The sequence below is a fragment of the Anomalospiza imberbis genome, chromosome 1 (genome assembly GCF_031753505.1).
Source record: "Anomalospiza imberbis isolate Cuckoo-Finch-1a 21T00152 chromosome 1, ASM3175350v1, whole genome shotgun sequence".
NCBI lineage: Eukaryota > Metazoa > Chordata > Aves > Passeriformes > Viduidae > Anomalospiza > Anomalospiza imberbis.
In genome coordinates, this window is record NC_089681.1 from 12,234,446 (window position 1) to 12,253,970 (window position 19,525).

Here is a 19,525-nt window from a genome sequence, read left to right on the forward strand (position 1 = left end):
ATTATTGTTTTTCAATAAAAATTCTGCCTATGTACCCTTGAAAGAATAGTAATTAAACAGACTTTATGACCTTATTCTTGTGGTTTTCAGTTCTTAAAATTCAGGTGTGTATGTTTTTGCTTTTATTGTGCACTGATTTTAAAAAACAACCTTTCTCCCCACCCTTGAAACTTCCCCAGAACTTAGAGATGGGTGATACACATTACACATCCCATTCTCTCCCTCTTTTAGAATCCTGCTTTCTCTTAAACTTGTTTATAACGTTGTTCCAATTTTTTTACTTTCAACAGAACCAAGACAACGTAAGATGTACTTTTCAGACAGGTCTTCACCTATCAGACAGAGAGATTCATGCAAGGGAACTAACAGGTATAAGTTTGGTTAGTGATAATTCTTTCTTAGTAGTGCTGTCAGTCACATGACTGAATACTGCTTTCAAGGGTTTTTGGACTCTTGGTAATTAGTTATTAACACTAAGGTTATTGCTGTGGTAGTCTGAGGGTATAAATAAAGCAAATATTGCGGGAAAGCCCATCTGTTTCACTGGCCATTAGACTTTATTAGAAAATGCTGTTTTTGTGGTGATTATGAGGGTTATGGCTGAGATTGTGTAACTGAATTTGTTCTGGAATTGAAGCCAAAATCTCCCTCTGAAAATCTCAGACTGTTATATCTTGAGGAATGCAAATTATTTTCTTAAAAGTAAAAACAATTTAGTTAGAGAATGGAAGTTTTAATGAATTTTTTTTAATCACTCAGGTACTGAATCTGGTGTCTCTTGGAATCAGTTCCAGTTTCTGTATGAAACTATACTTTAAAGCAAGAAAAATGCTAAATGAAATTCTAACTTAAAAATTGCAATAGTAATGACAAATAGGTTTAGCATCCTGCAAGTGTTGAATGCCACTCCTTGCTAGATAGGAGCGCTTTATTTAGCATCCTTGAAATTAGGCAGTTATGGAAGGACAGTTTTGAAATCAGGTTTTGAAATTAGGATGTTGGTGTTTCACAGAGTAGATACATAATGCTAAGTGAAACTTGATTTGTTGGTGAGAGCTTGTGGACAAAAAGAGTAACTTGGTTAAGAAATTTTCTTGCACACGGGTTAAACATTTTACCTTCCTAATAAAAATGAAATTTTGCTGTCATTAGGAAAATCGCATAATATAGTTTGAAATTAGATTCATAAGGAGTACAATAATCTGGATATTTAGTAGATCTCAAAGTAAACTGAGATAGTGTTCACTTCAATTTTGATATTACTTACTGTTTATTTTAATTTTATTAATTGTTTGTTTGAATGTTTGCAGACGGAGACACACAGTCCCCAGCAGTGATTCCTCTTCGTCATCTGATGATGAAGAGGATTTTGAGAGGCAGAGGAAGAACAGAAATTTAAGAAGGTTAATGCATTTGAAGAACAGGGGAGGAAAGAGACTGCTTGGGAGGACTTTACATCTTCCTAACTGTGAAGTGTTACCATCTTCATCTTGTTCAGTTTTAAAATTCTGGGAATTGTATCTGTTGATATAACTGGACTCTCTACAGCTGGATTTTTAGAATTGATTTTAATAAGCAGTTTGATTTCTAGGTGGGAAGGGGGCTAGCAACACTGATGAAATTTCTTAATGTAAAATTCTGCAGCTCCTGTGCTTTACAGTGGCTGATTCAGAGAGAAAGCGACTATAACAGAGGATGCTATAAATAGAGGAAACGAGAGGAATAGAGGGTATTGGGTTTCTTAACAAATGCTCTAGAAAAACTATTTTAGTAACAGTCTAACAGATACGTTTTCAGCCTGATGTCTCAGATTTCTTTCAGAGTAGTCTATTAGCACACAGGTTCCAGGGGCCTTGGGAAGGACTGGCAGTGACAGGCAGCCTTTATAATGTTCAAACCAGCTGAAATAAGTATCATTTTGGGCTGTAAATTTTTGAATATAGAGGTTAAAAGTATTTGAAAAGTATCAGTGTGTTTGGGGGTCAGGAGGGGCCGTTTTCTTCCTCACACTAATCATTGTCAGTCCAAGGTCTTCAAATAAGGAATATCTTGTTTTAAGCTTGTATTCCTACATATGATCTGTTAAATGGCATGTATATTTATAAAGTGCTAAGAGTTGTTAAAATAATTAACTCAGTTTAATATCTGGAGTGACCATTTTTTCCTTTCTTTACTCACCGTCATAAAGCATAAAACAGCTGGGATGAATATTTAACAATTCAGGAAGTTTACACTCATTTACAAGATCTTCTGCATTCACTTGCTATTAGGAAATCAAAAATCCACATTGTAAGTTAGAAAGCACCTTTCTTTTTCCCCTTAATTCAAATCAGGTCTCTTCCTGTCAACTTTCGGAAAAGTGACTTAAAGGGAGCTCACAAAGATCGCATGAAAATCGGAGCAAGTCTGGCAGATGTTGATCCAGTGCAAATAGATTGTTCAGTAAGTGTTTTTACTTCATTGTGTCAGTGAGACATTTTCAGTGATTATGAAAGCTTTTGTACAGTAATATGCTATCTATAACTGCCTTGGCTTACAGTTTTGTTTCAAGCAGTTTAAAAATTGGCATGAATGTTTCCTTTGTGTTGACATCTAATTTCTGATAGAACTTTCTCCAGCTTGCAGCTTTAACATCTGAAATGTGTTCTGTTGTCTTCATGTTTAGGTAAGATTTGATGGTGTTGGTGGTCTTGCTGACCACATTTCCGCTTTAAAAGAGATGGTTGTTTTTCCATTGCTTTATCCAGAAGTCTTTGAGAGGTTCAAAATTCAACCTCCAAGGTAAGAGTTGCAATTCAAAACTCTAAATTCTAATTCACCTATTTTCAGAAAAATATTCAACTGAAATACTGTTATGTTTCCATGCTTCAGAATTTTAAGTGTAAGTAAAAGTAATGTTTTAAAAAATGAGAGAATCCAGCATGTATATGTAGGTTGAAAGATTTGCAGTGTGGTGAGACTGTTTTAAAGGTGTCTTGCCTTCAAAAACGGGGAGACGGAGTGGTTTTGAGTTCTACATGCAAGTGGACTTGATCAGCCTGTAAGTGGTAGTCATCTGCTGTTTTGTTTTGTGGATGTCCAATTGTCTCTCCCACCAACTTTTTTTTTCAAAAGTTCCATTATCAGCTTTCCAATTGATTGGACTTTTAACTAGAACCTTGCTGTGCTTGGGCTAAAAATGCATCTGTCCACTTTTTACACAGCTGAATGGGTTCTGTGTTATGAAATGAATTTATTAGAGATTTAATTGTTAGATTTATATATTCTAGGCCATCAACACTCAGTCATGGTATATTGAAATAGGACTTCAGATTCTTTGTTTTCAGTAACTTAAAAGTATAACAGAAAATGAAGAGAGCTTTAAGAGAGAACAGTTGTGTGCTTCAGGGATGAGGGTGCTCCCAGGTACTTTTGTACGATACTTTTCTTATGTTAATTTTTTTTAATTGCAGAGGTTGTCTATTCTATGGCCCACCAGGGACTGGAAAGACGTTGGTTGCTCGTGCACTTGCTAATGAATGTAGCCAAGGTGACAGGAGAGTAGCCTTTTTTATGAGAAAAGGTGCTGACTGCCTGAGTAAATGGGTCGGGGAATCGGAAAGACAGCTTCGTTTGTTATTTGATCAGGTAGGTTGAAACAATGCATTATGTTCTGTCTGAGTTGTAACTAACTTTCTGTGGTCAAGAGCAATTCTTTTTTTTTTTTCTCAACTCCTTCCATTGAAGTGGGATTGTCATGTTTTCATTTTTCAGTAACATTTTTAGAGGCTGGAAGTCTTGAGATTATTAGGAAAAGTTAGTAAAGCAGTCAAGAGAACCTTGCAAAGCAACACACACCCCCAACTCCTTGCCTCAGGAAAGAAAAATCCAAACAGCTGCAAAAAAGGTTTCATGAAGTGGTGATTTTTGATCAGAGGAAAATAAATGTAGGCTGAAAGCACTTTGAAATTGGTAACAAAGGTTGCTTCCAGAATCTGTCAGACAGTTAAATCCCAGCTCTGTTCTTGGTGGTTGCCAAATAGCTGTAAAAACCAGTGGTGTGATTTGTTTCCTGTCACCCATCTCAGTGGGTTGACCTATATTCCTGCCTTCTGTTACTCATGACACTTCACTACTTAAGATCAATCAGTAGAAATCCCTGATGCTGGTCTGAAAAAATCTACTTCCAGTGACTTTATAACCACAGTGTTGTTTGTGCATTTCTCCTCCAAACAGTGCTGTTTTACTGATGTCAATATTCTTCTGTTTTCACTGTAGGCCTACCAGATGCGACCTTCAATTATTTTCTTTGATGAGATTGATGGTCTTGCTCCTGTACGGTCCAGTAAACAAGACCAAGTTCATAGGTAGGGCATGTTTTCTATCAACAGAGAAGTTGCTTGATCTTTGTGGAAAGAAGACCACAACCTATTTAACTTGATGTGACACATTAATTTATCCTGAAAACTAGTAATTCAGTACTACTTAATTTCAGATAATCTTTAAATAGTAATTAAAAACAATTCACTAAACTTGCTACCACCACGAGGCCTGTGTTACCTTATCTATTTTGTTATATCTTAAAATGATTTGTCTTCTTCTAGTCAGCATTTTATCAATAAAAGCTTCTCCTTTCTGAGCGACACTGGTGATTATATGGAATTGAAGAAAATTAACTGCTGAGTAAAAACTGTATTCTTCTCTTAGCTCTGTTGTATCAACACTTCTGGCACTTATGGATGGCTTAGACAGCAGAGGAGAGGTTGTGGTAATTGGAGCCACCAACAGGCTGGATTCTATAGATCCTGCTTTACGAAGACCGGGACGCTTTGATCGAGAGTTTCTCTTCAGCTTGCCAAATAAAGAGGTCAGAACTTCAACTCAACCTCAGTGCTTAATGTGGCAGAGTCCATCTTTGTAACAAACGCCTGCAACACAGCAGGATCGTGGAACAGTAAAAGTCTCCTCAGTATTGTACTGCTTGGACAAAAGAGGGCTCACTGGAGAGACTGTGCTGTACTGTGGAGGGCAGACCTGGCACTGGATATGTATCATTAAGATGATTGTAATAGGTAGTTAGTCCTCTAGTTATTAGTTTTGGTTTCTCTGCAACCAGTGAAGAAAATGGGGTGCTGCTACTCACCAAAATGTTTAAAAATTACTTTATGAATTAGTTAAGAAGAAATGCTGTAGCATTGTGAAATTGAAAGAAATGGTGTGCAGACAAGAATTCTTTTTTAGTAACAAAAGCCTTGATCCAGGCTGGTGCTGGAACCAATTAAGTATGTTAGGAACTACTGATGTTCTTACTGGTACTCAGTAATAGGCACTTGGACAAAAATGTGAAGTCACTGCACAGGTGCAGGGCTAGGGAAGCTTCTAGTTCAATGACAATAGGCAATGAAAAAATATTGTGGATGGGGGTAGCAAGCAAAACTGGAATGCAGTTCTTGTGTTTTCCTTCTGGCTGTCACTGCTAGTTCTTTTTCTTAGCAGTTTCTGGAAAGTGCTGAATTGAATGCTGGTAAAAGTGCACTAAACAGTGCATTTAACACAAACATTTTTCTCCAGGTTTTATATGCTCAGGAACAGTAGAGGAAGTGCCATGAAACAGATCTAATACACACTTCCTCACTGTGGAAGAATTTTAGAAATCTGCCATAATTAGTCCGTGTGCCACAAAATACTTCAATGAAAATCCTGCTAGGATCAGAGATGGGAATAAGCAACATTTGACATTGTCTGGATGAGTGACAGTAATTTGAGTCATAATTATTGTTCTAAGTTATAGTAACAGTAGCAACTGGGAATTGAGTGCTAGGACTGTTTCCTTGCATGAGCTGTCAGAAGAGCAAATTTGATGAACAAATGAGACTGACACCATGAAATTTTTCTGAATTTGAGAGAATTTTCTGTAAAAAATCTGTTTCCAGTTAAGTTTGGGGTTTTTTTAACTACAGTGTTTTCTTCTGGATCTCACACTTGTGAAAACTGTTTTTTTATGGAAGATGTAAATGCCTTTTATTTTATTGCAGCCCCGAGCAAGATTTTAATGTAACAAATTTAGAACTAGGAAATTTCCTCCTTGAAAAAACAGAGCATATTAACTGACCCTTAAAATACTTCAGAGTTTAGCAGATGAGAAAAGTGTTGGGTTTTGGGGGTTTTGTGTTGTGGTTGTTTTAAGAGAAAATTTAGGGCAAACTAAAATAACAAGTGTTTTGTTTTCAGGCGAGAAAAGAGATTTTCAAAATTCACACACGAGACTGGACCCTGAAGCCATTGGACAAGTTTCTTGAAGAGTTGGCTGAGAAATGTGTTGGTGAGTTTGAAAACACTGTAGGTTGCTCTATGGCTGAGTTCTGGGAACCAGAGCTTGTTCCAGGCAGTACTTGAGCTCTTGTGCCTTGCTGTAGAGTGAGGCAGTGATGCATCTGGCATGTCTTGGGAGCAAACCAAGACAGATGCTGCTTTCAGTTTTCTTTTTTTTTTCTCAGACTACTGAATGGGTTTAGGCCATCTTTCCCAGGATTAAAGTTTTGACTGGGGGGCTGCTTCCTTAGTACAAGATATCAGGCTGTGAGGCACATGTCAAAACTTCTCTGCAGTGCAGTAATTCTTTCAAATACCTCTTACCCTGTTAATTTTTGGCTGCATGCAAAGTCTTTCATTGTTGCACTTTAGAATTCTTGGCCTTGACTTCGGTGTTGCCTGATCCTGACATTTGATTCTTGTTTTGTTTATTAGGATACTGTGGTGCTGATATTAAAGCCTTATGTGCTGAAGCTGCACTCTGTGCTTTGCGTCGCCGCTATCCTCAGATATATGAAAGGAGTGAGAAACTGCAGTTAGACATCGCTTCGATTAAAATAACAGCAAAGGATTTTGTCATGGCCATGCAGAAGACTGTTCCAGCTTCACAAAGGGCTGTGGCCTCACCTGGGCAAGCACTATCACCTATTTTAAAACCACTGTTAGAAAAGACATTGGAAAGAATTTTACAAGCCTTACAGAGAGTATTTCCTCATGCAGAGCTTGCACTGAAGAAGGACCAACAGCAAGGTATAACAGCATCCATTCATTTAAAATTCTGCCAAAGCAAAAGCTTCTGATACGTGCAATAACACACATAAACTGCTCAGCCATAATGACAGTTCAGTTTTATAACCTGGATGTTCAGAGTGCTGGATGGCAGCTGTGAGTGACTTGCAATATGCAGTGTTTTAGTTGTACTTTAGGGCTTGGCTCCCATAGCACAGGTGAGGTCATGCTCCTCACTGCATCAGCCTTAATCAGGTTTAGTTTGTCAGGTGGTGAGAACAAATCAGTATTGATACACTCTCCCTTGATTAATGTGAATAGTCAGTTACTATGCTAATCTCTGGAGAGTGTTCTCCCAGTATCACTCCCAATAGAGCTGGGATTGTTTGTGCTGATGAAAGCACAGAGGTAGAGACCCACCAACACAATGAAAGCACTGGGGCTGGGAGATGGATAATTGCACCCCCTCTCTGTTGTCTACTTCCCATTATGTCCTCCTTTTCTGATCTTCAATAAACCTTATTTAGAAGTTGTGTGGGTCTTTATACTCTGACTGATTTAGTTCTGGACAAATAGAAGTCTGTGGTCATTACATTCACTTAATTTCCTCACATCTGGTTGGAGAACCTGTTTCAAAAAGCAGTGGCCTCACTGGGTTTTTAAGGTGTCTAGGAAGTACAGAAGTTGTTCCTAATCAAATTTATTCCAAGGGAAAAAAAAACTCCCAGGTTTTTGTCAACAAAGAAACCTAATGCAAATTGTGGGACATAGGACAGCTTTGTAGAAACTGTGCAATCTCCTTACATCTGTGGTAGATTTCAAAGGTGAATTAAGGCAAGAGTGAGATTTGAACTATTCAGGAAAGTCAACAAAGCTCTCATCTTTAAATCCTGTTTTAGGAAATGATGTGATTGACAGTGAAGAGGAATCACCATCAATCTTTGAAGAGAATCCAACTCATAAAATACCTGATCGTGAAAAGGCAGAATTCCTCACTTTAAACAGGTCTCGTTTGTCCCCTTTATGTTTACATTTTTAAGATGGCTGGGTCTGTAAAGTGTTTTGTTGTGAGGGGTGCTGGACGAATGAGTGATGGGTGTGTGGGGATTGGTCAATATTTGCAAGAAGTGTGAAGATTCAACTGGGTACTAATGTTCTAACTGAATAAACTGCCCTGGCCCAGCCCTATTTGCTGAAGTCAAAGTGGTCCACAGATTACTAGAACATGTTGATTTAATTCAAAGGTTCAAGACTCTAAAAATGTGCTGTCTGCCCTTTTAGCTTAAAAGAACCCTAAGGATTTGTGTGGCCATCTTCTTCCTTTCTGCCTTCCAAGATTGTTAAATAAGAAATAAAATTGAGAAATGGCTTGTTAAAACACTGCAAAAAACAATGTCAGCATTTTGTGCCTTTAACCTACAGAGTTTGTTAATATTTTGATGTTTTATTGTGGAAGTTTTATAAATCAACAGCTGAAGCAGCAGATTATTGTTGTCACTGTTGGGTTGGCTATTCTCCCTTTCTATTGCTGTGCTGTCCAGAAAATGTAACCTGCTGAGCTTGGTCTCTAAGATCTTGGACTTCAGTAAGTCAAGGTACAACAGTCTTGAGGTAGAAAAACCCACAAACCTCTTCACAAGTGCATTTAATGCTCATAAAACAAGATGATTAGGAAATTAATAGACAATTCAAAGAGGAAACCATAGAAGTAATTTAACCAATCCAGTTGTGTGCTTCTTCAGATACAGCTGATGTGTTTCAGTGCCTGCATTATTTTTTTTTCCTAGAAATGTTGGTATGCTTCTTCCTTACCACCATCTCCAGGCACTACAGCCAAATTTTAGCTAAACTTGGCAGGTGTAGAGATCTCAGTTTCCTAAAGTCAAGACCCATTGAAAATGGTAGTGTACATGGAGTGAAGAGACCCAGATTGGTTTGTACTTAGAAAAGAAAGAGTTGTTGTTCTGCCCCATGTCAGGTCGCTGACCAGTTTTGTGTGTGTATTTGGCTGGACAGCTTCCCTGAAGGATTTAAGAGCTCTTACTTAACCCAGCTAAAGCAATGGCAGACATGCTGAGGCCTGGCAGGATTTCTTAGTAGAGGCATGGTACCAGTTTTTGAGAAAATAGGCTTTGACAGTCTTCCTAATCAGACTAGCTTATTATTTGGTGGAACATGGAGTGTTTTTACCAAAAAAAAAAAAAACATATAGAAAAAAGTCAACATTTGTGTGCCTATTAATCACTTGTTTTTAAACTTGTTTTCTTCTTATTGTTATAGGAATCCTCGTTGCCAGCCAACATCTTTCAGGCCACGGTTCCTATTAGTTGAAGACCCAGGGTGTGGGCAGGCTTTTCATCTGGCACCTGCAGTAATCCATGCCCTAGAGAAGTTTCCTGTTTATACACTAGACCTGCCTGCTTTGTTTGTTAGCATCACATCCCCAGAAGAAACATGTGCACAGGTATATTTTTTCTTATTAATCTGGTATGACTTACAAACTGAATATAAACTGTATGTAAATTTGTGAAATAAGTAAAATTCATTGTTAGTGGAGGAGACCTGGTTGGAATAGGCTTTTATGTTTACTTCTGTCTGGAAATCCACTTTTTTTCTAGATGGAACGGTACTGTATAAGGATGGTATAGATAGTCATGTTTTCATTTTGAAAGGAAGCAGTGAGGGTGTTGCTAGCAGCTCAGGAAGATGGGAGGTGCTGCTCATATAGCACTCTATGTGGCAAAAAGTCCTGCTGGTCTGTGTTGGATCCAGGAAGTTTTCATTTCTTCTTAAGCATCTCTGCTCTCAGTAGATGGCTCTGAATCAGCCTGATGGCATCATGCACTTTCTGAAACCCTATTTTTTATTATATTCATTGGACAGTCAAGGTTTGGGGGGAAAGGGTTCTTTTACATATACAGCTTGCAGCACTGCAGTACATGCAGTTAAAGGAGTCAAAAATTCATATAACACTTAGATTGTTACACTGGTATGCTTTCTATCACTAGGAAAATTAAATATATCCAGATTAGTGCTGGTTTCCTTCTTTTTTAGTTTTAGGCAATTTTTGCGTGGCATTTCTGTATTAAAGTATTTTTACATTCACAGAACTGAGTAGCAGCATTGGAGAGCTGTAGGAGTCAGGACAGACACGTTCTATGGCTCATTTGTCACATAGCAAGAGCAATTTTCCTTTTGTTATGTGATGGTTGCATCTGTGGATGAGTAACTACCCTGTGTAGTGACTGCCTGGATATACCATGTGCGTTTCCCCACCTTTTGACAGGAACTCTCTGAATATTGTTAGTCTGAGAGGGCACATGGAGAAATTTGTCACTTCCCTCTGGCAGTAGATGCATTTCGTCTCCTGTGATTGAGGTGCCATCTGTAAGCAGTGGCTTGTGCTCTTCCAAAACATATCATCTAGTCTGATGGATCCTTTGGTAGTAAGAAGTTGTGATTCAGCTCTTCAGGCAGACAAAAGAATGGTCACCTCTTATAAAATGTGCTTGAAATGACGCATTGTAAGCAGGCTTCTCACATAGGTGTTGTTTGCTGAGTCTGTGCTCCTGAGTCTGTGTAGGGTATGTCCGCGCTCTGAACTGAAATTGGTGTAGTTGCAGTTCTGTGGCAATTTCTCCAGGCTAATACATCTTGCTGAAGGGCAAGTCTTGTTTTTTGGCCACACCATCAGATTGGCTGAGTGCTGAGGCTCCTTAGGAGTTCTCTTACACGTAAGAAGTTTTGAAATTGGGCAGAGATCCAAGTCTGTTTCTGTCTGTGTAGCCATGTCTGTGTTTGAATCAAAGTGAAAAGTTTACCTTATTGTTAAGGAGTACTTCATTTATTGATTTGTCTTGATGTTTTAGCTTTATGTACTCCTATTTCATAAGACAATTTGACTGATGTGCAGTTATTTAGTATCCTGTTCTACAGGATGTAGCTTTCTTATCTGAGCTTTCATTTTACCAGTTGATGCGAGAAGCTCAAAGAACAGCACCAAGTATCATTTATGTCCCACAAATCCCTTTGTGGTGGGAGACTGTTGGTCCTACAGTGAAAGCTGTTTTTACAACACTACTGCAGAACATTCCAACATTTGCTCCGGTTCTGCTCCTTGCAACAACGGATGTAAAACATGAAGATCTCCCAGAAGAGGTATTTATCAATACTTTTTTTACTCTTACTTTTTTGTTTGTTAGTTTATAACTCCTTGAAGCATGGGAATGCTGTGGCACTCTAAAGTTGAATTCATACTGTTACTATTTAGGCAGCCAAACCCTCTTAAAATTTGCTTAGACAAAAAAACAATGCTGTGAAAGCATTTGTCTAAAGTGTTTTCTGAGTAAAAAGATTGTCTTCAACCCAACTCTCTCACCCTTCTCACACATTGATGCTTATTACACAGATGTACAAATTGGCTTCAGGCAATCATTTTGGTGACTGCAAGATGGTGAGGTGTGTGCTTAGTGAAGAACATACAGTGCTTGAGATAGGAAAAAGATTGTTTTACTGGAAAGTGAAAGATATTTTTACTGGAAAAGTACAGTAGTCACACTCATTGATGGAATGTCATTATTATTTCCTTTTCTTTTTACATCTGGTAGGTGAAAATTTGACTTACTGGAAAGATAAAGTCCAACTTCTGTTTAAGTAACTTGGAAATCAATTTTTAGTTGTATTCCTTAACAAAATTCAGTAAGACTACCTGCTGAGCTTTCTAGCTATTTGTGGTGGTAAAATTGCCTCCCCCCTCCCCTCAACCTGCACTGGGATTTCAAAAGCAACATCAGAGAGTGTTAAAGGAAGGTGTTGAAAATGTGAATATGATGCTCTGATTATTTTGTCTTGGTAGCAAAAGTTTTTGTGCTGTTAATAAATGCTTTCTAAAATAAGGAATGAAATTACTTCCATACCATTTGGTAATAGAAATGGAAAAACAGTAGAACCTGGAAATATGCAACTTTAGACACTTCATTTAAATTAATTAAAACCAGAATTTTAAAAGCCACCTTAACAAAAAGCTGGCACTTGTATGCTGAACCTTGCCCATTCCCTCTGTAGCTGCCACAAAGATTTGAGCTAAAGAACAGAAAGGCAGGTAAACACAAAATAACCAACCATGGAAGCGGTGACTGTCAACTCAGTGGTTTATCACATCTTTTTTTTTATAGAGCCTAAACTCTAGATGGTATTATTCCTCAGAGCAGGTGTTTTAATTTGCCATGCTATGAAAATTCAGCCTTTTAAAGCCAAGAAGATGACTTTACATAGCTTATCTTATTCAGATGAGTATTCAGTTTAGTTTAGAAAGGTACTCGGCTTTTTGGAATAGAATATTAAAAAATGCAAAAAATGTGTGTGGCCTTGTATCTGAAATATCTTTTCTCCTCATGCTTTAGATAAAAGCTTTATTTAATAATGATTGTGAAGAAGTTTTCAAAATCCAGTGGCCTACCTGTGCTGAAAGAAGACGTTTTTTTGAGGACTTAGTTATGAAGCAAGCTGCTGAACCTCCTGCATCAAAAAACAACTCAGGTGAGGGTATTCAAAATACAAAACTTTGCAAGCACTAAGTTAACAGCTAATACAATACAGTGATTCATTTTGGGGTAATTTTCTATCGATTATTTTTCATATGCTTGCATTTGAGTCCCATGAATTGACTAAAATTTGCAATTAACTTAAGCTCGGCAGCCGCTGGAAGTTCTGCCTGTAGCACCACCACCTAAGCCTCGACAACTGACAGAGGAAGAAATAAAACAACTGGAGGAGCAGGAAGAGGATACGCTGCGTGAGCTGAGGATTTACTTAAGGGACGTGACTCACAGACTTGTCATTGACAGACGTTTCAGGGCATTCACAAAGCCTGTTGACCCAGAGGAGGTAAATACCTGTGTATATTCACAATTTCTGTGTGTGTGCGTTCCTCAGTGTTTGTGGGTTCCTTCTAGGAAGGTTTATCTTTGTCTTTAGGATCATAGTATTATGAATCTCCAGGTTATGAGAAGTGAATTTTTGTTCTGCTTTTACTTTTTTTGACTCTTTGGGTCACTCAAATGTCTGTTACTTGAGTGTTCACTGAAGTCCCTGGGTTCCTTCTAAAACCTCTTTAAAACTTGAGATTATTTCCATTAGAAGGGTCATCCAACAAGGATCATCTAGTCCAAGTGCCAATTATATCAAATGCCAACATATGAAAAGGCTTTGATATGTAGGTGTATTACAGCAGTAAAAAGGAGAAAAGCTCTCTTTTCCTCTGTAATTATAAACAGTACTTCCAGGGCTGTTTTAATAAAGCGTAAAGCTCTTTAATTGTCTGTCAATAGTTTCTGCAAGAGTAGTAGTAGAAGCAGTAATTTGTCAGATTTTCAGATTCTGTTTTCAGGGGGCTTTCCATGGTATAAGATTAACCATAAAGGCTGTGTGATTTTTTTCTTCCTCCCATATGCTTCTCATTTAATTCATTAAATAAGTGTAGGCTGGGGCACATACTTCCAAGGCAGCTGGAAATTTGAGATAGCTTTGCATTTCCACAAGGTCCTGCTTCCCCACATGTCCACTGACTTACTTCCTTTACTTGCAATGTCTATATCTAGAATAATCTAAACTATAAACATAGATGTCCTCCTCTGAACTAGTCCGTCTATTGTCTGAATAAAGAAATTGGCACCTCTGGGTCCAGCTATCTCATTCTAGGTGCCTAGGACAGGTGCTTCAAAGGTGCAATTCCTGCAGCCCTTTTTTTTTTTTGTTATGCTGCCAAAAACAAAGAGAATCTCAGGCGACTTTACTGAGAAATGTTTTTTTGCTATTATTTTCTGAAAGGAAGTGAAACAAGTCCTGCTCTGGATGCTGGTTCTCTTCTCTGCCCCACACATTCTTCTTACCTCCCTGCTTCTTTGTTTTCCCCTCTTCTAGCCTTCTCTTCAAAGCCAGCTGAAATAGCTTTTCTGTTTTCAAGAAGCTAACTGAGGAATTTCTGCATCTTTGGATGCATCATATTGGGATTTTTAAGAAGTCCTTTATTTGACTTTATGAAAATAATTATTTTTGATGGCTGCCATGTTAAATCTCTGAGCATGTGTATTTCATTTGTAGGTTCCTGATTACAATGCTGTTATTAAACAACCCATGGATCTCTCTACAGTTTTGTCCAAGATTGACATGCACCAGTACCCAACTGCAAGAGACTTTCTAAAAGACATTGATCTAATCTGTAGCAATGCTTTAGAGTACAACCCAGCTAAAGATCCTGGAGGTGAGGATGTGGTTTTATCGCTAATTTGTAAAAATTTTAAATGTACAAGTTGATAAATGTCATTTGTGTGCAGTAGCTGTGGGATTAGATCATTTAAAAGATCCCCAGAGAGCATTTCTGGCCAGGTTGTGAATGTTGCAGTATCAAATAAACCTTATTTGGGCATGAAATTGTGATAGATGTGTTGACTGGAAGCTACTGCTTTTGCTTTAGAATTTAACTAATGAGTTGGCATGCTGAAAAGATTGTCTGAGATAACCTTTCAGAACCTACCTATGACAAGGGAAAAAACTTTCTAAGCAAACAAAATAAAGGGTTTTATTGGCTGGTAGAAAGTACTCAATTCTGACTGTAAAATTTCAGATCGTCTCCTTAGGCACAGAGCCTGTGCTTTGAGAGATACTGCCTATTCCATAGTGCGGGAGGAAATGGATGAAGAGTTTGAACAACGCTGCCAAGAAATCAAAGAATCTCGTAAACAAAGAGGTATGTTTTTTGGCACTGAGGATTTAAAGATTTATCTCAGTATTTGTAACCAGCCATGCAAGACACCATTCTTTGCTCTCTCTTCTTTATTGCAAGGTTCAGACTGTGCTTCCTCTTACTTCTGTGTAATGCCAAAGGAGGACTCTGTTCCTGGGTGTAAGAAAACAGACCCAAAGTGTAATGAAAAACTGAAGATGCTAGCACAGCCTGTGGATGTCAGTACCCCCTGCTCTAAAGGCAAGTTGTGTTTTACTCAGACTTTCCCGGAGAAGGTGCTGAAGCCTCTGCTCTTGGGACCTAACAGGTTCCTGTGATGCCTCGTTCTTCACACCAGAGGCATTAAATTTTTTAATATACTGCAAAACATGGGATAAATCCAGAGGTCATTCATTCAGTATGGTTGTGAAGTCCAAGTACAATGGCTGGTTGACATTGTAAGACACTGCCCTTGGTGGCCCAACTGATATTTAATGGCTCCTACATTGCTACCTCTTAAAGTCAAAGAAGTTGTACATGGCAGTTTCTGAATGCTTACTTAGTTTTTAGTTATATGCAACGGTGTGTTCCCCTTCCCTGCCTTCAAACATTAAACTCTATTCGTGTGACTTCCAGTTGAAGGGGAAAGGGTTAAAAAAAGGGGAGCAATAATCATAGACATGTAAAGGAAAGATCATTATTTTCTTCTGTTTTACCATAAAAAGGACATGGGAAAAAAAAGGGGGCTTAAAACACATGATGTGGCATTTCCTGGTCTTGCTGTCATGTCTGGGAATTTTGTCACTGATTTGACCCACAGGCCTTGTGTGATACTCCATGGGTACAAAGAATGGTGGGGTTTTCTGGAAGGGAAAATGACAAGTTTGTATTGAACAAGGTTAACTGAATCAGAAAGCTTATGAGGTGTAAATCTCTGGAGAATTTTTTTTATCCAGCAAATACTCCTTTAAAAGAGCCTCTTCAGCTCTTGCCAACATGTGTCTAACTTTTGTGAAGTTTACAGATTCTGAGGGTTCATCTGCAAATATGTTTCTGTTCACATATATTAGATGACTTATTAAGTCACCTAATAATCTTGATTTGCAGTAAGACTTCCTGTCTAAAGTAAGACTTCTTTTTTCATAACCTCTTGAAGCTGTTGGTTTTGTGAATTAAATTCTGTAGCTGGATCATTTAAAATCTAGTAACTAACTGACCCCATTAAATTCCACCTTTTTCTCTAGACATGTCTGGGGAGATGGGCAGTGCTATTTAAGCTCATTTGGTCATTTTCCTTGTCAGACAAGTAAGATGAGCATGCTTCTGGTTTTAGTAATGTTTTGGATTACTTTTGCTTGTATCTCTTCGTAGATAAGTCAAAAAGAAAACGCAAAAGGAATAGAGAGTCTTCAAGTATCACAGCAAAGAAGAGGAATATTCAGTTCAATAAAGAGAATAAAATTCCTGAAAACCAAAATGAAGTGGAGAGCAATGAAGAGTCTAACACAGATTGTACTGAATTTGCATCCTCTCAGGATATTCCTGTTGAAGAACATGAAAATGTACTTCAAGAACGACAGAAAAATGCGACAGAAAATGAAAGAGAGAGAGTTCTCCTTGTGGGTAAATCTCCTGGAAAAAAGAGAGAACATTTGGACCTAAGAGAGCAGAGTGAGATGCCAGATTGTCAAAAAGCCGGAACTTCTGAGGACGGGCGTTCAGATGGTAAGTGAGAGATCAAAGAGGTCATTCACCCCCTTATACTTCCTGAGGAGGGTTACACTTACACTACCTGCCAGGCTTTAGCCTTCCTAATTTCTGTTCTTGGTTGTCTCAAATGAGTGCACAGTGTTTCTTGCATAATAGTGCAAGTTAAGCCAGCCAAACTCATGCATTTCTGCAGCTGCTGAGTTTCTGATTCTGCAGTTTGTTTTTCAAATGGTATCTAACTGAAAAACAATCATTGGCTTTCTTTTATTGCATGAGAATCTTTCCAGCAGTAAGAAGCGTAAGTTAAAAAGCTGTACTTCAAGCAGTGTGTGCCCAGGTTCATGTGTAGAATAGAAAAGTTATGTCCTAGTGTTTGCAGTGTAAGATTTGTTTTCTAACCTAAATTACTTTGGAATTTTACAGTGCAGTGCTGTAATGGCAACAGGATTTTTCCCCTGGTTTTCCTCTGCCTTTTTGTCTGGTGTTGGGTTTTTTTTGTGTTCAAGTCTAGTTTTCAATGAGAAGAGATTTTTGCCAGAAAGAAGGTAAAAGTGTTAAGCTTTTATCAGTGAAAAATGGTAACAGTTATCTCTGTTGTTGCAGAGAGGTTCTCTTCTCCAAGTACACAGTACTTCACTCATTCTGTGTTTCAGGGAAAAAGAAATCCTGATTTAAGAAATCCATGTCGTTCCAGATTTGTGGGTACACCGTATGACTCGTGCAAGATCTTCTCAGGTGGAAGAGAAACAGCTGGGATGTGTTGGGAAGGCAATGAAAATTGGCACACAGAAAGTGTTTGTGGATTACTGTGAGCTCAAAGTAAGTTTAAATTTTAATTTTGTTAATACCAAAGTAGGACATTTTCTTGTTATATGCAGAGTCATAAATTAAGTCAGTTGTTAACCAGTGCTAATTCAAACAAAGTATGGGAGGGATATATAGCTGGTGAAATAATTCAACAACTATGACTGTTGTTTCCATAGCTGGTGTAGACTGCTGTTCTTGCTTTTGGTGAACTAAATTTCTGGAGACTGGATTATCTCCTATTTTTCATGTAAATGAGATTGTTAGATTTTAAAATAGCCCACTGACAAACTGGTTGGTTATTAGTGTCTTCAGTTTTTATGGTGGACTGGGGGGTTGTTTTGGCTTCTTGCTTGCATGTTTTCATTTATTAGGAACTGGAAGAATATATTGATTTTTAGCAGAGATTACTTTTAACTTGAAGTTAGCATGTTGACTTAAAGGTCATTCTGGATAAAATACTAATATCTGCTCTTGTCAAATGCTTTCAAAATCCAGTGATAGAATTTTGCATCCATATAGGTACAGTGTTACAAGGTTTTTCCAGTCCCCTGTAGGAGAGAAGTTGTTATCCTACAATACAGTTCATGAAAGGGTAAAAATGTACCAAGCTGCAGGAGGTCAAAGAAGTTCCTTTGCATTAATTGGAGAGGGTAGATGGACTGGCCTTCTCCAGGCAATGTTGCAGTGAGAATTCAGGAAATTGCCAGGTTGAGGTCCTGGAGGTGGGTCAAACCAGAGGGGCTGCTGTTTACCTGCCACGATAAGCATTGAAGTGAGAAGAGAGATATTAACTTTTCAAGACAGGCTTCCTAAGCAAGGAAATTTCATGGGGTTGTGTTCATAGAATGATAGAATATTCTGAGTTGCAAGGGACCTAGAAGGATAGAGTCCAACTGCTGGCCCTGCACAGGGCACCCCCAACAATCCTGCCATGTGCTTGAGAGCATTGTCTAAATGTTTCTTGAGCTCTGTCAAGCTTGGTGCTGTAGCCACCTTCCTGAGGAGCCTGTTCTACTGCCTGGCCACCCTCTGGGTGCAGAACTTCCTTATACCCAGCCTAAATTCCCCCTGACACAGCTTCACGCTGTTCTCTTGGATCCTGTCAGTGGTCACCAAAGAGCAGAGATGGATCAGTGCCTGCCCCTCCACTTCCCCTTGCGAGGATGATGATATTGATGTCTGTCTGTGTAGGGAATCCACAGGGGTTTCTCTAGAGTCAGGGTGCCAGCAGCATGTGCTCTGAAAGTACTGCCCACTGGAGAGATGGTACCGTAGAGCTCTTACAGAGGTCTTGGCTGTGAGGACAGAGCTACAGTCATGAAATGCATCTTTTAGAAAACAAGATTCCTTAACAGGGGTGCCACTGGAACTTGCTGCTTGTGTTAGAGAACCTCTTTGGAATTCACTTGCAGGCAATAAGTTGGGTGACCCTCCAAATGGTAGCTGCTTGATTTTGTTTGGGCTGTTTTTTGTTTTTGTTGTTGGGTTGGTTTTTTTTTGTTTGGTTGGGTTTTTTTTTGTTTGTTTTTTGTTTTTTTTTTGTTTTGGGGGGGGGGGGTTTTATTTGCTTGATAAAGACCTAGAACTCAACGAACATGTACAAGAGTGGCAGCTATTAAAAAGTTTCATGTGGGAAGTTGGCCGTACACCTATTCTACCTTTTCTGTTTGCAGCTTATCTTGTGCTATTCTGAACTCTGGTTTCCATTTTTTTTCTTCAGCAAGTGCTGCATTCTATTGCCGTGGTAACTGAGAACGTCAGTGTATTTCGCATGGAAAAACTATATGCTGTCCTTAGCCAGTGCATTTACCAACATCGGGAAGATGGTGACAAAAATGAATTGGTGAAGGTAATTTTTTTTGTCTTGTAGCACTTGGTCATTATTACAGGTGTGTGTATTATGCATTTGTATGTGTGCCCTGTGAATATCATTGTTATTTAGTATTACTCATTGCTGCTTAGTTGCCTGTGTTACAAGATTTGTTCATTACAGTCTGGAAGACATTTCTCCATATTGCAAACTATTGTTGCATTTGGCTTAGCTGTTGGCAGTTTCAGCAGGAAAAGGCTTGGAGACGATGGGCCCCCCCCCAGAGCCCTCTCAAGGCAGTTAACCTCAGTCTGTCACCACTCCTGCTCCAGTACCTTTTCAGTACTGGGGGGGCTGTGAAAGGAGGGTGCTTTTCTCAGTCTGTCACTTCCTCGTTCTCCTCTTGCGGGCAGTCACACATGGTAACACTTGTATAGCAGTCATTCCATTCCTGA

The 19,525-nt window shown here is 38.7% G+C and overlaps 1 protein-coding gene across 3 annotated transcripts in view; it reads left to right on the forward strand.

Moving 5' to 3' along the window:
- The window catches only part of ATAD2 (ATPase family AAA domain containing 2), a 158,523-nt gene that overhangs the window by 137,046 nt on the left and 1,952 nt on the right, over nt 1-19,525 (forward strand). For all 3 annotated transcript variants that reach the window (XM_068181783.1, XM_068181775.1, XM_068181766.1), the window contains exons 8-27: nt 291-369; nt 1,311-1,403; nt 2,334-2,442; nt 2,666-2,781; nt 3,453-3,627; nt 4,258-4,346; nt 4,687-4,846; nt 6,211-6,301; nt 6,727-7,041; nt 7,920-8,025; nt 9,301-9,484; nt 10,993-11,178; nt 12,423-12,558; nt 12,710-12,906; nt 14,122-14,281; nt 14,645-14,767; nt 14,864-15,004; nt 16,115-16,468; nt 17,148-17,272; nt 18,981-19,109. In XM_068181783.1, the coding sequence (XP_068037884.1) occupies nt 291-369; nt 1,311-1,403; nt 2,334-2,442; nt 2,666-2,781; nt 3,453-3,627; nt 4,258-4,346; nt 4,687-4,846; nt 6,211-6,301; nt 6,727-7,041; nt 7,920-8,025; nt 9,301-9,484; nt 10,993-11,178; nt 12,423-12,558; nt 12,710-12,906; nt 14,122-14,281; nt 14,645-14,767; nt 14,864-15,004; nt 16,115-16,468; nt 17,148-17,272; nt 18,981-19,109 (3,068 nt within the window). The remainder of the gene's footprint in view (nt 1-290; nt 370-1,310; nt 1,404-2,333; nt 2,443-2,665; nt 2,782-3,452; nt 3,628-4,257; nt 4,347-4,686; nt 4,847-6,210; nt 6,302-6,726; nt 7,042-7,919; nt 8,026-9,300; nt 9,485-10,992; nt 11,179-12,422; nt 12,559-12,709; nt 12,907-14,121; nt 14,282-14,644; nt 14,768-14,863; nt 15,005-16,114; nt 16,469-17,147; nt 17,273-18,980; nt 19,110-19,525) is intronic.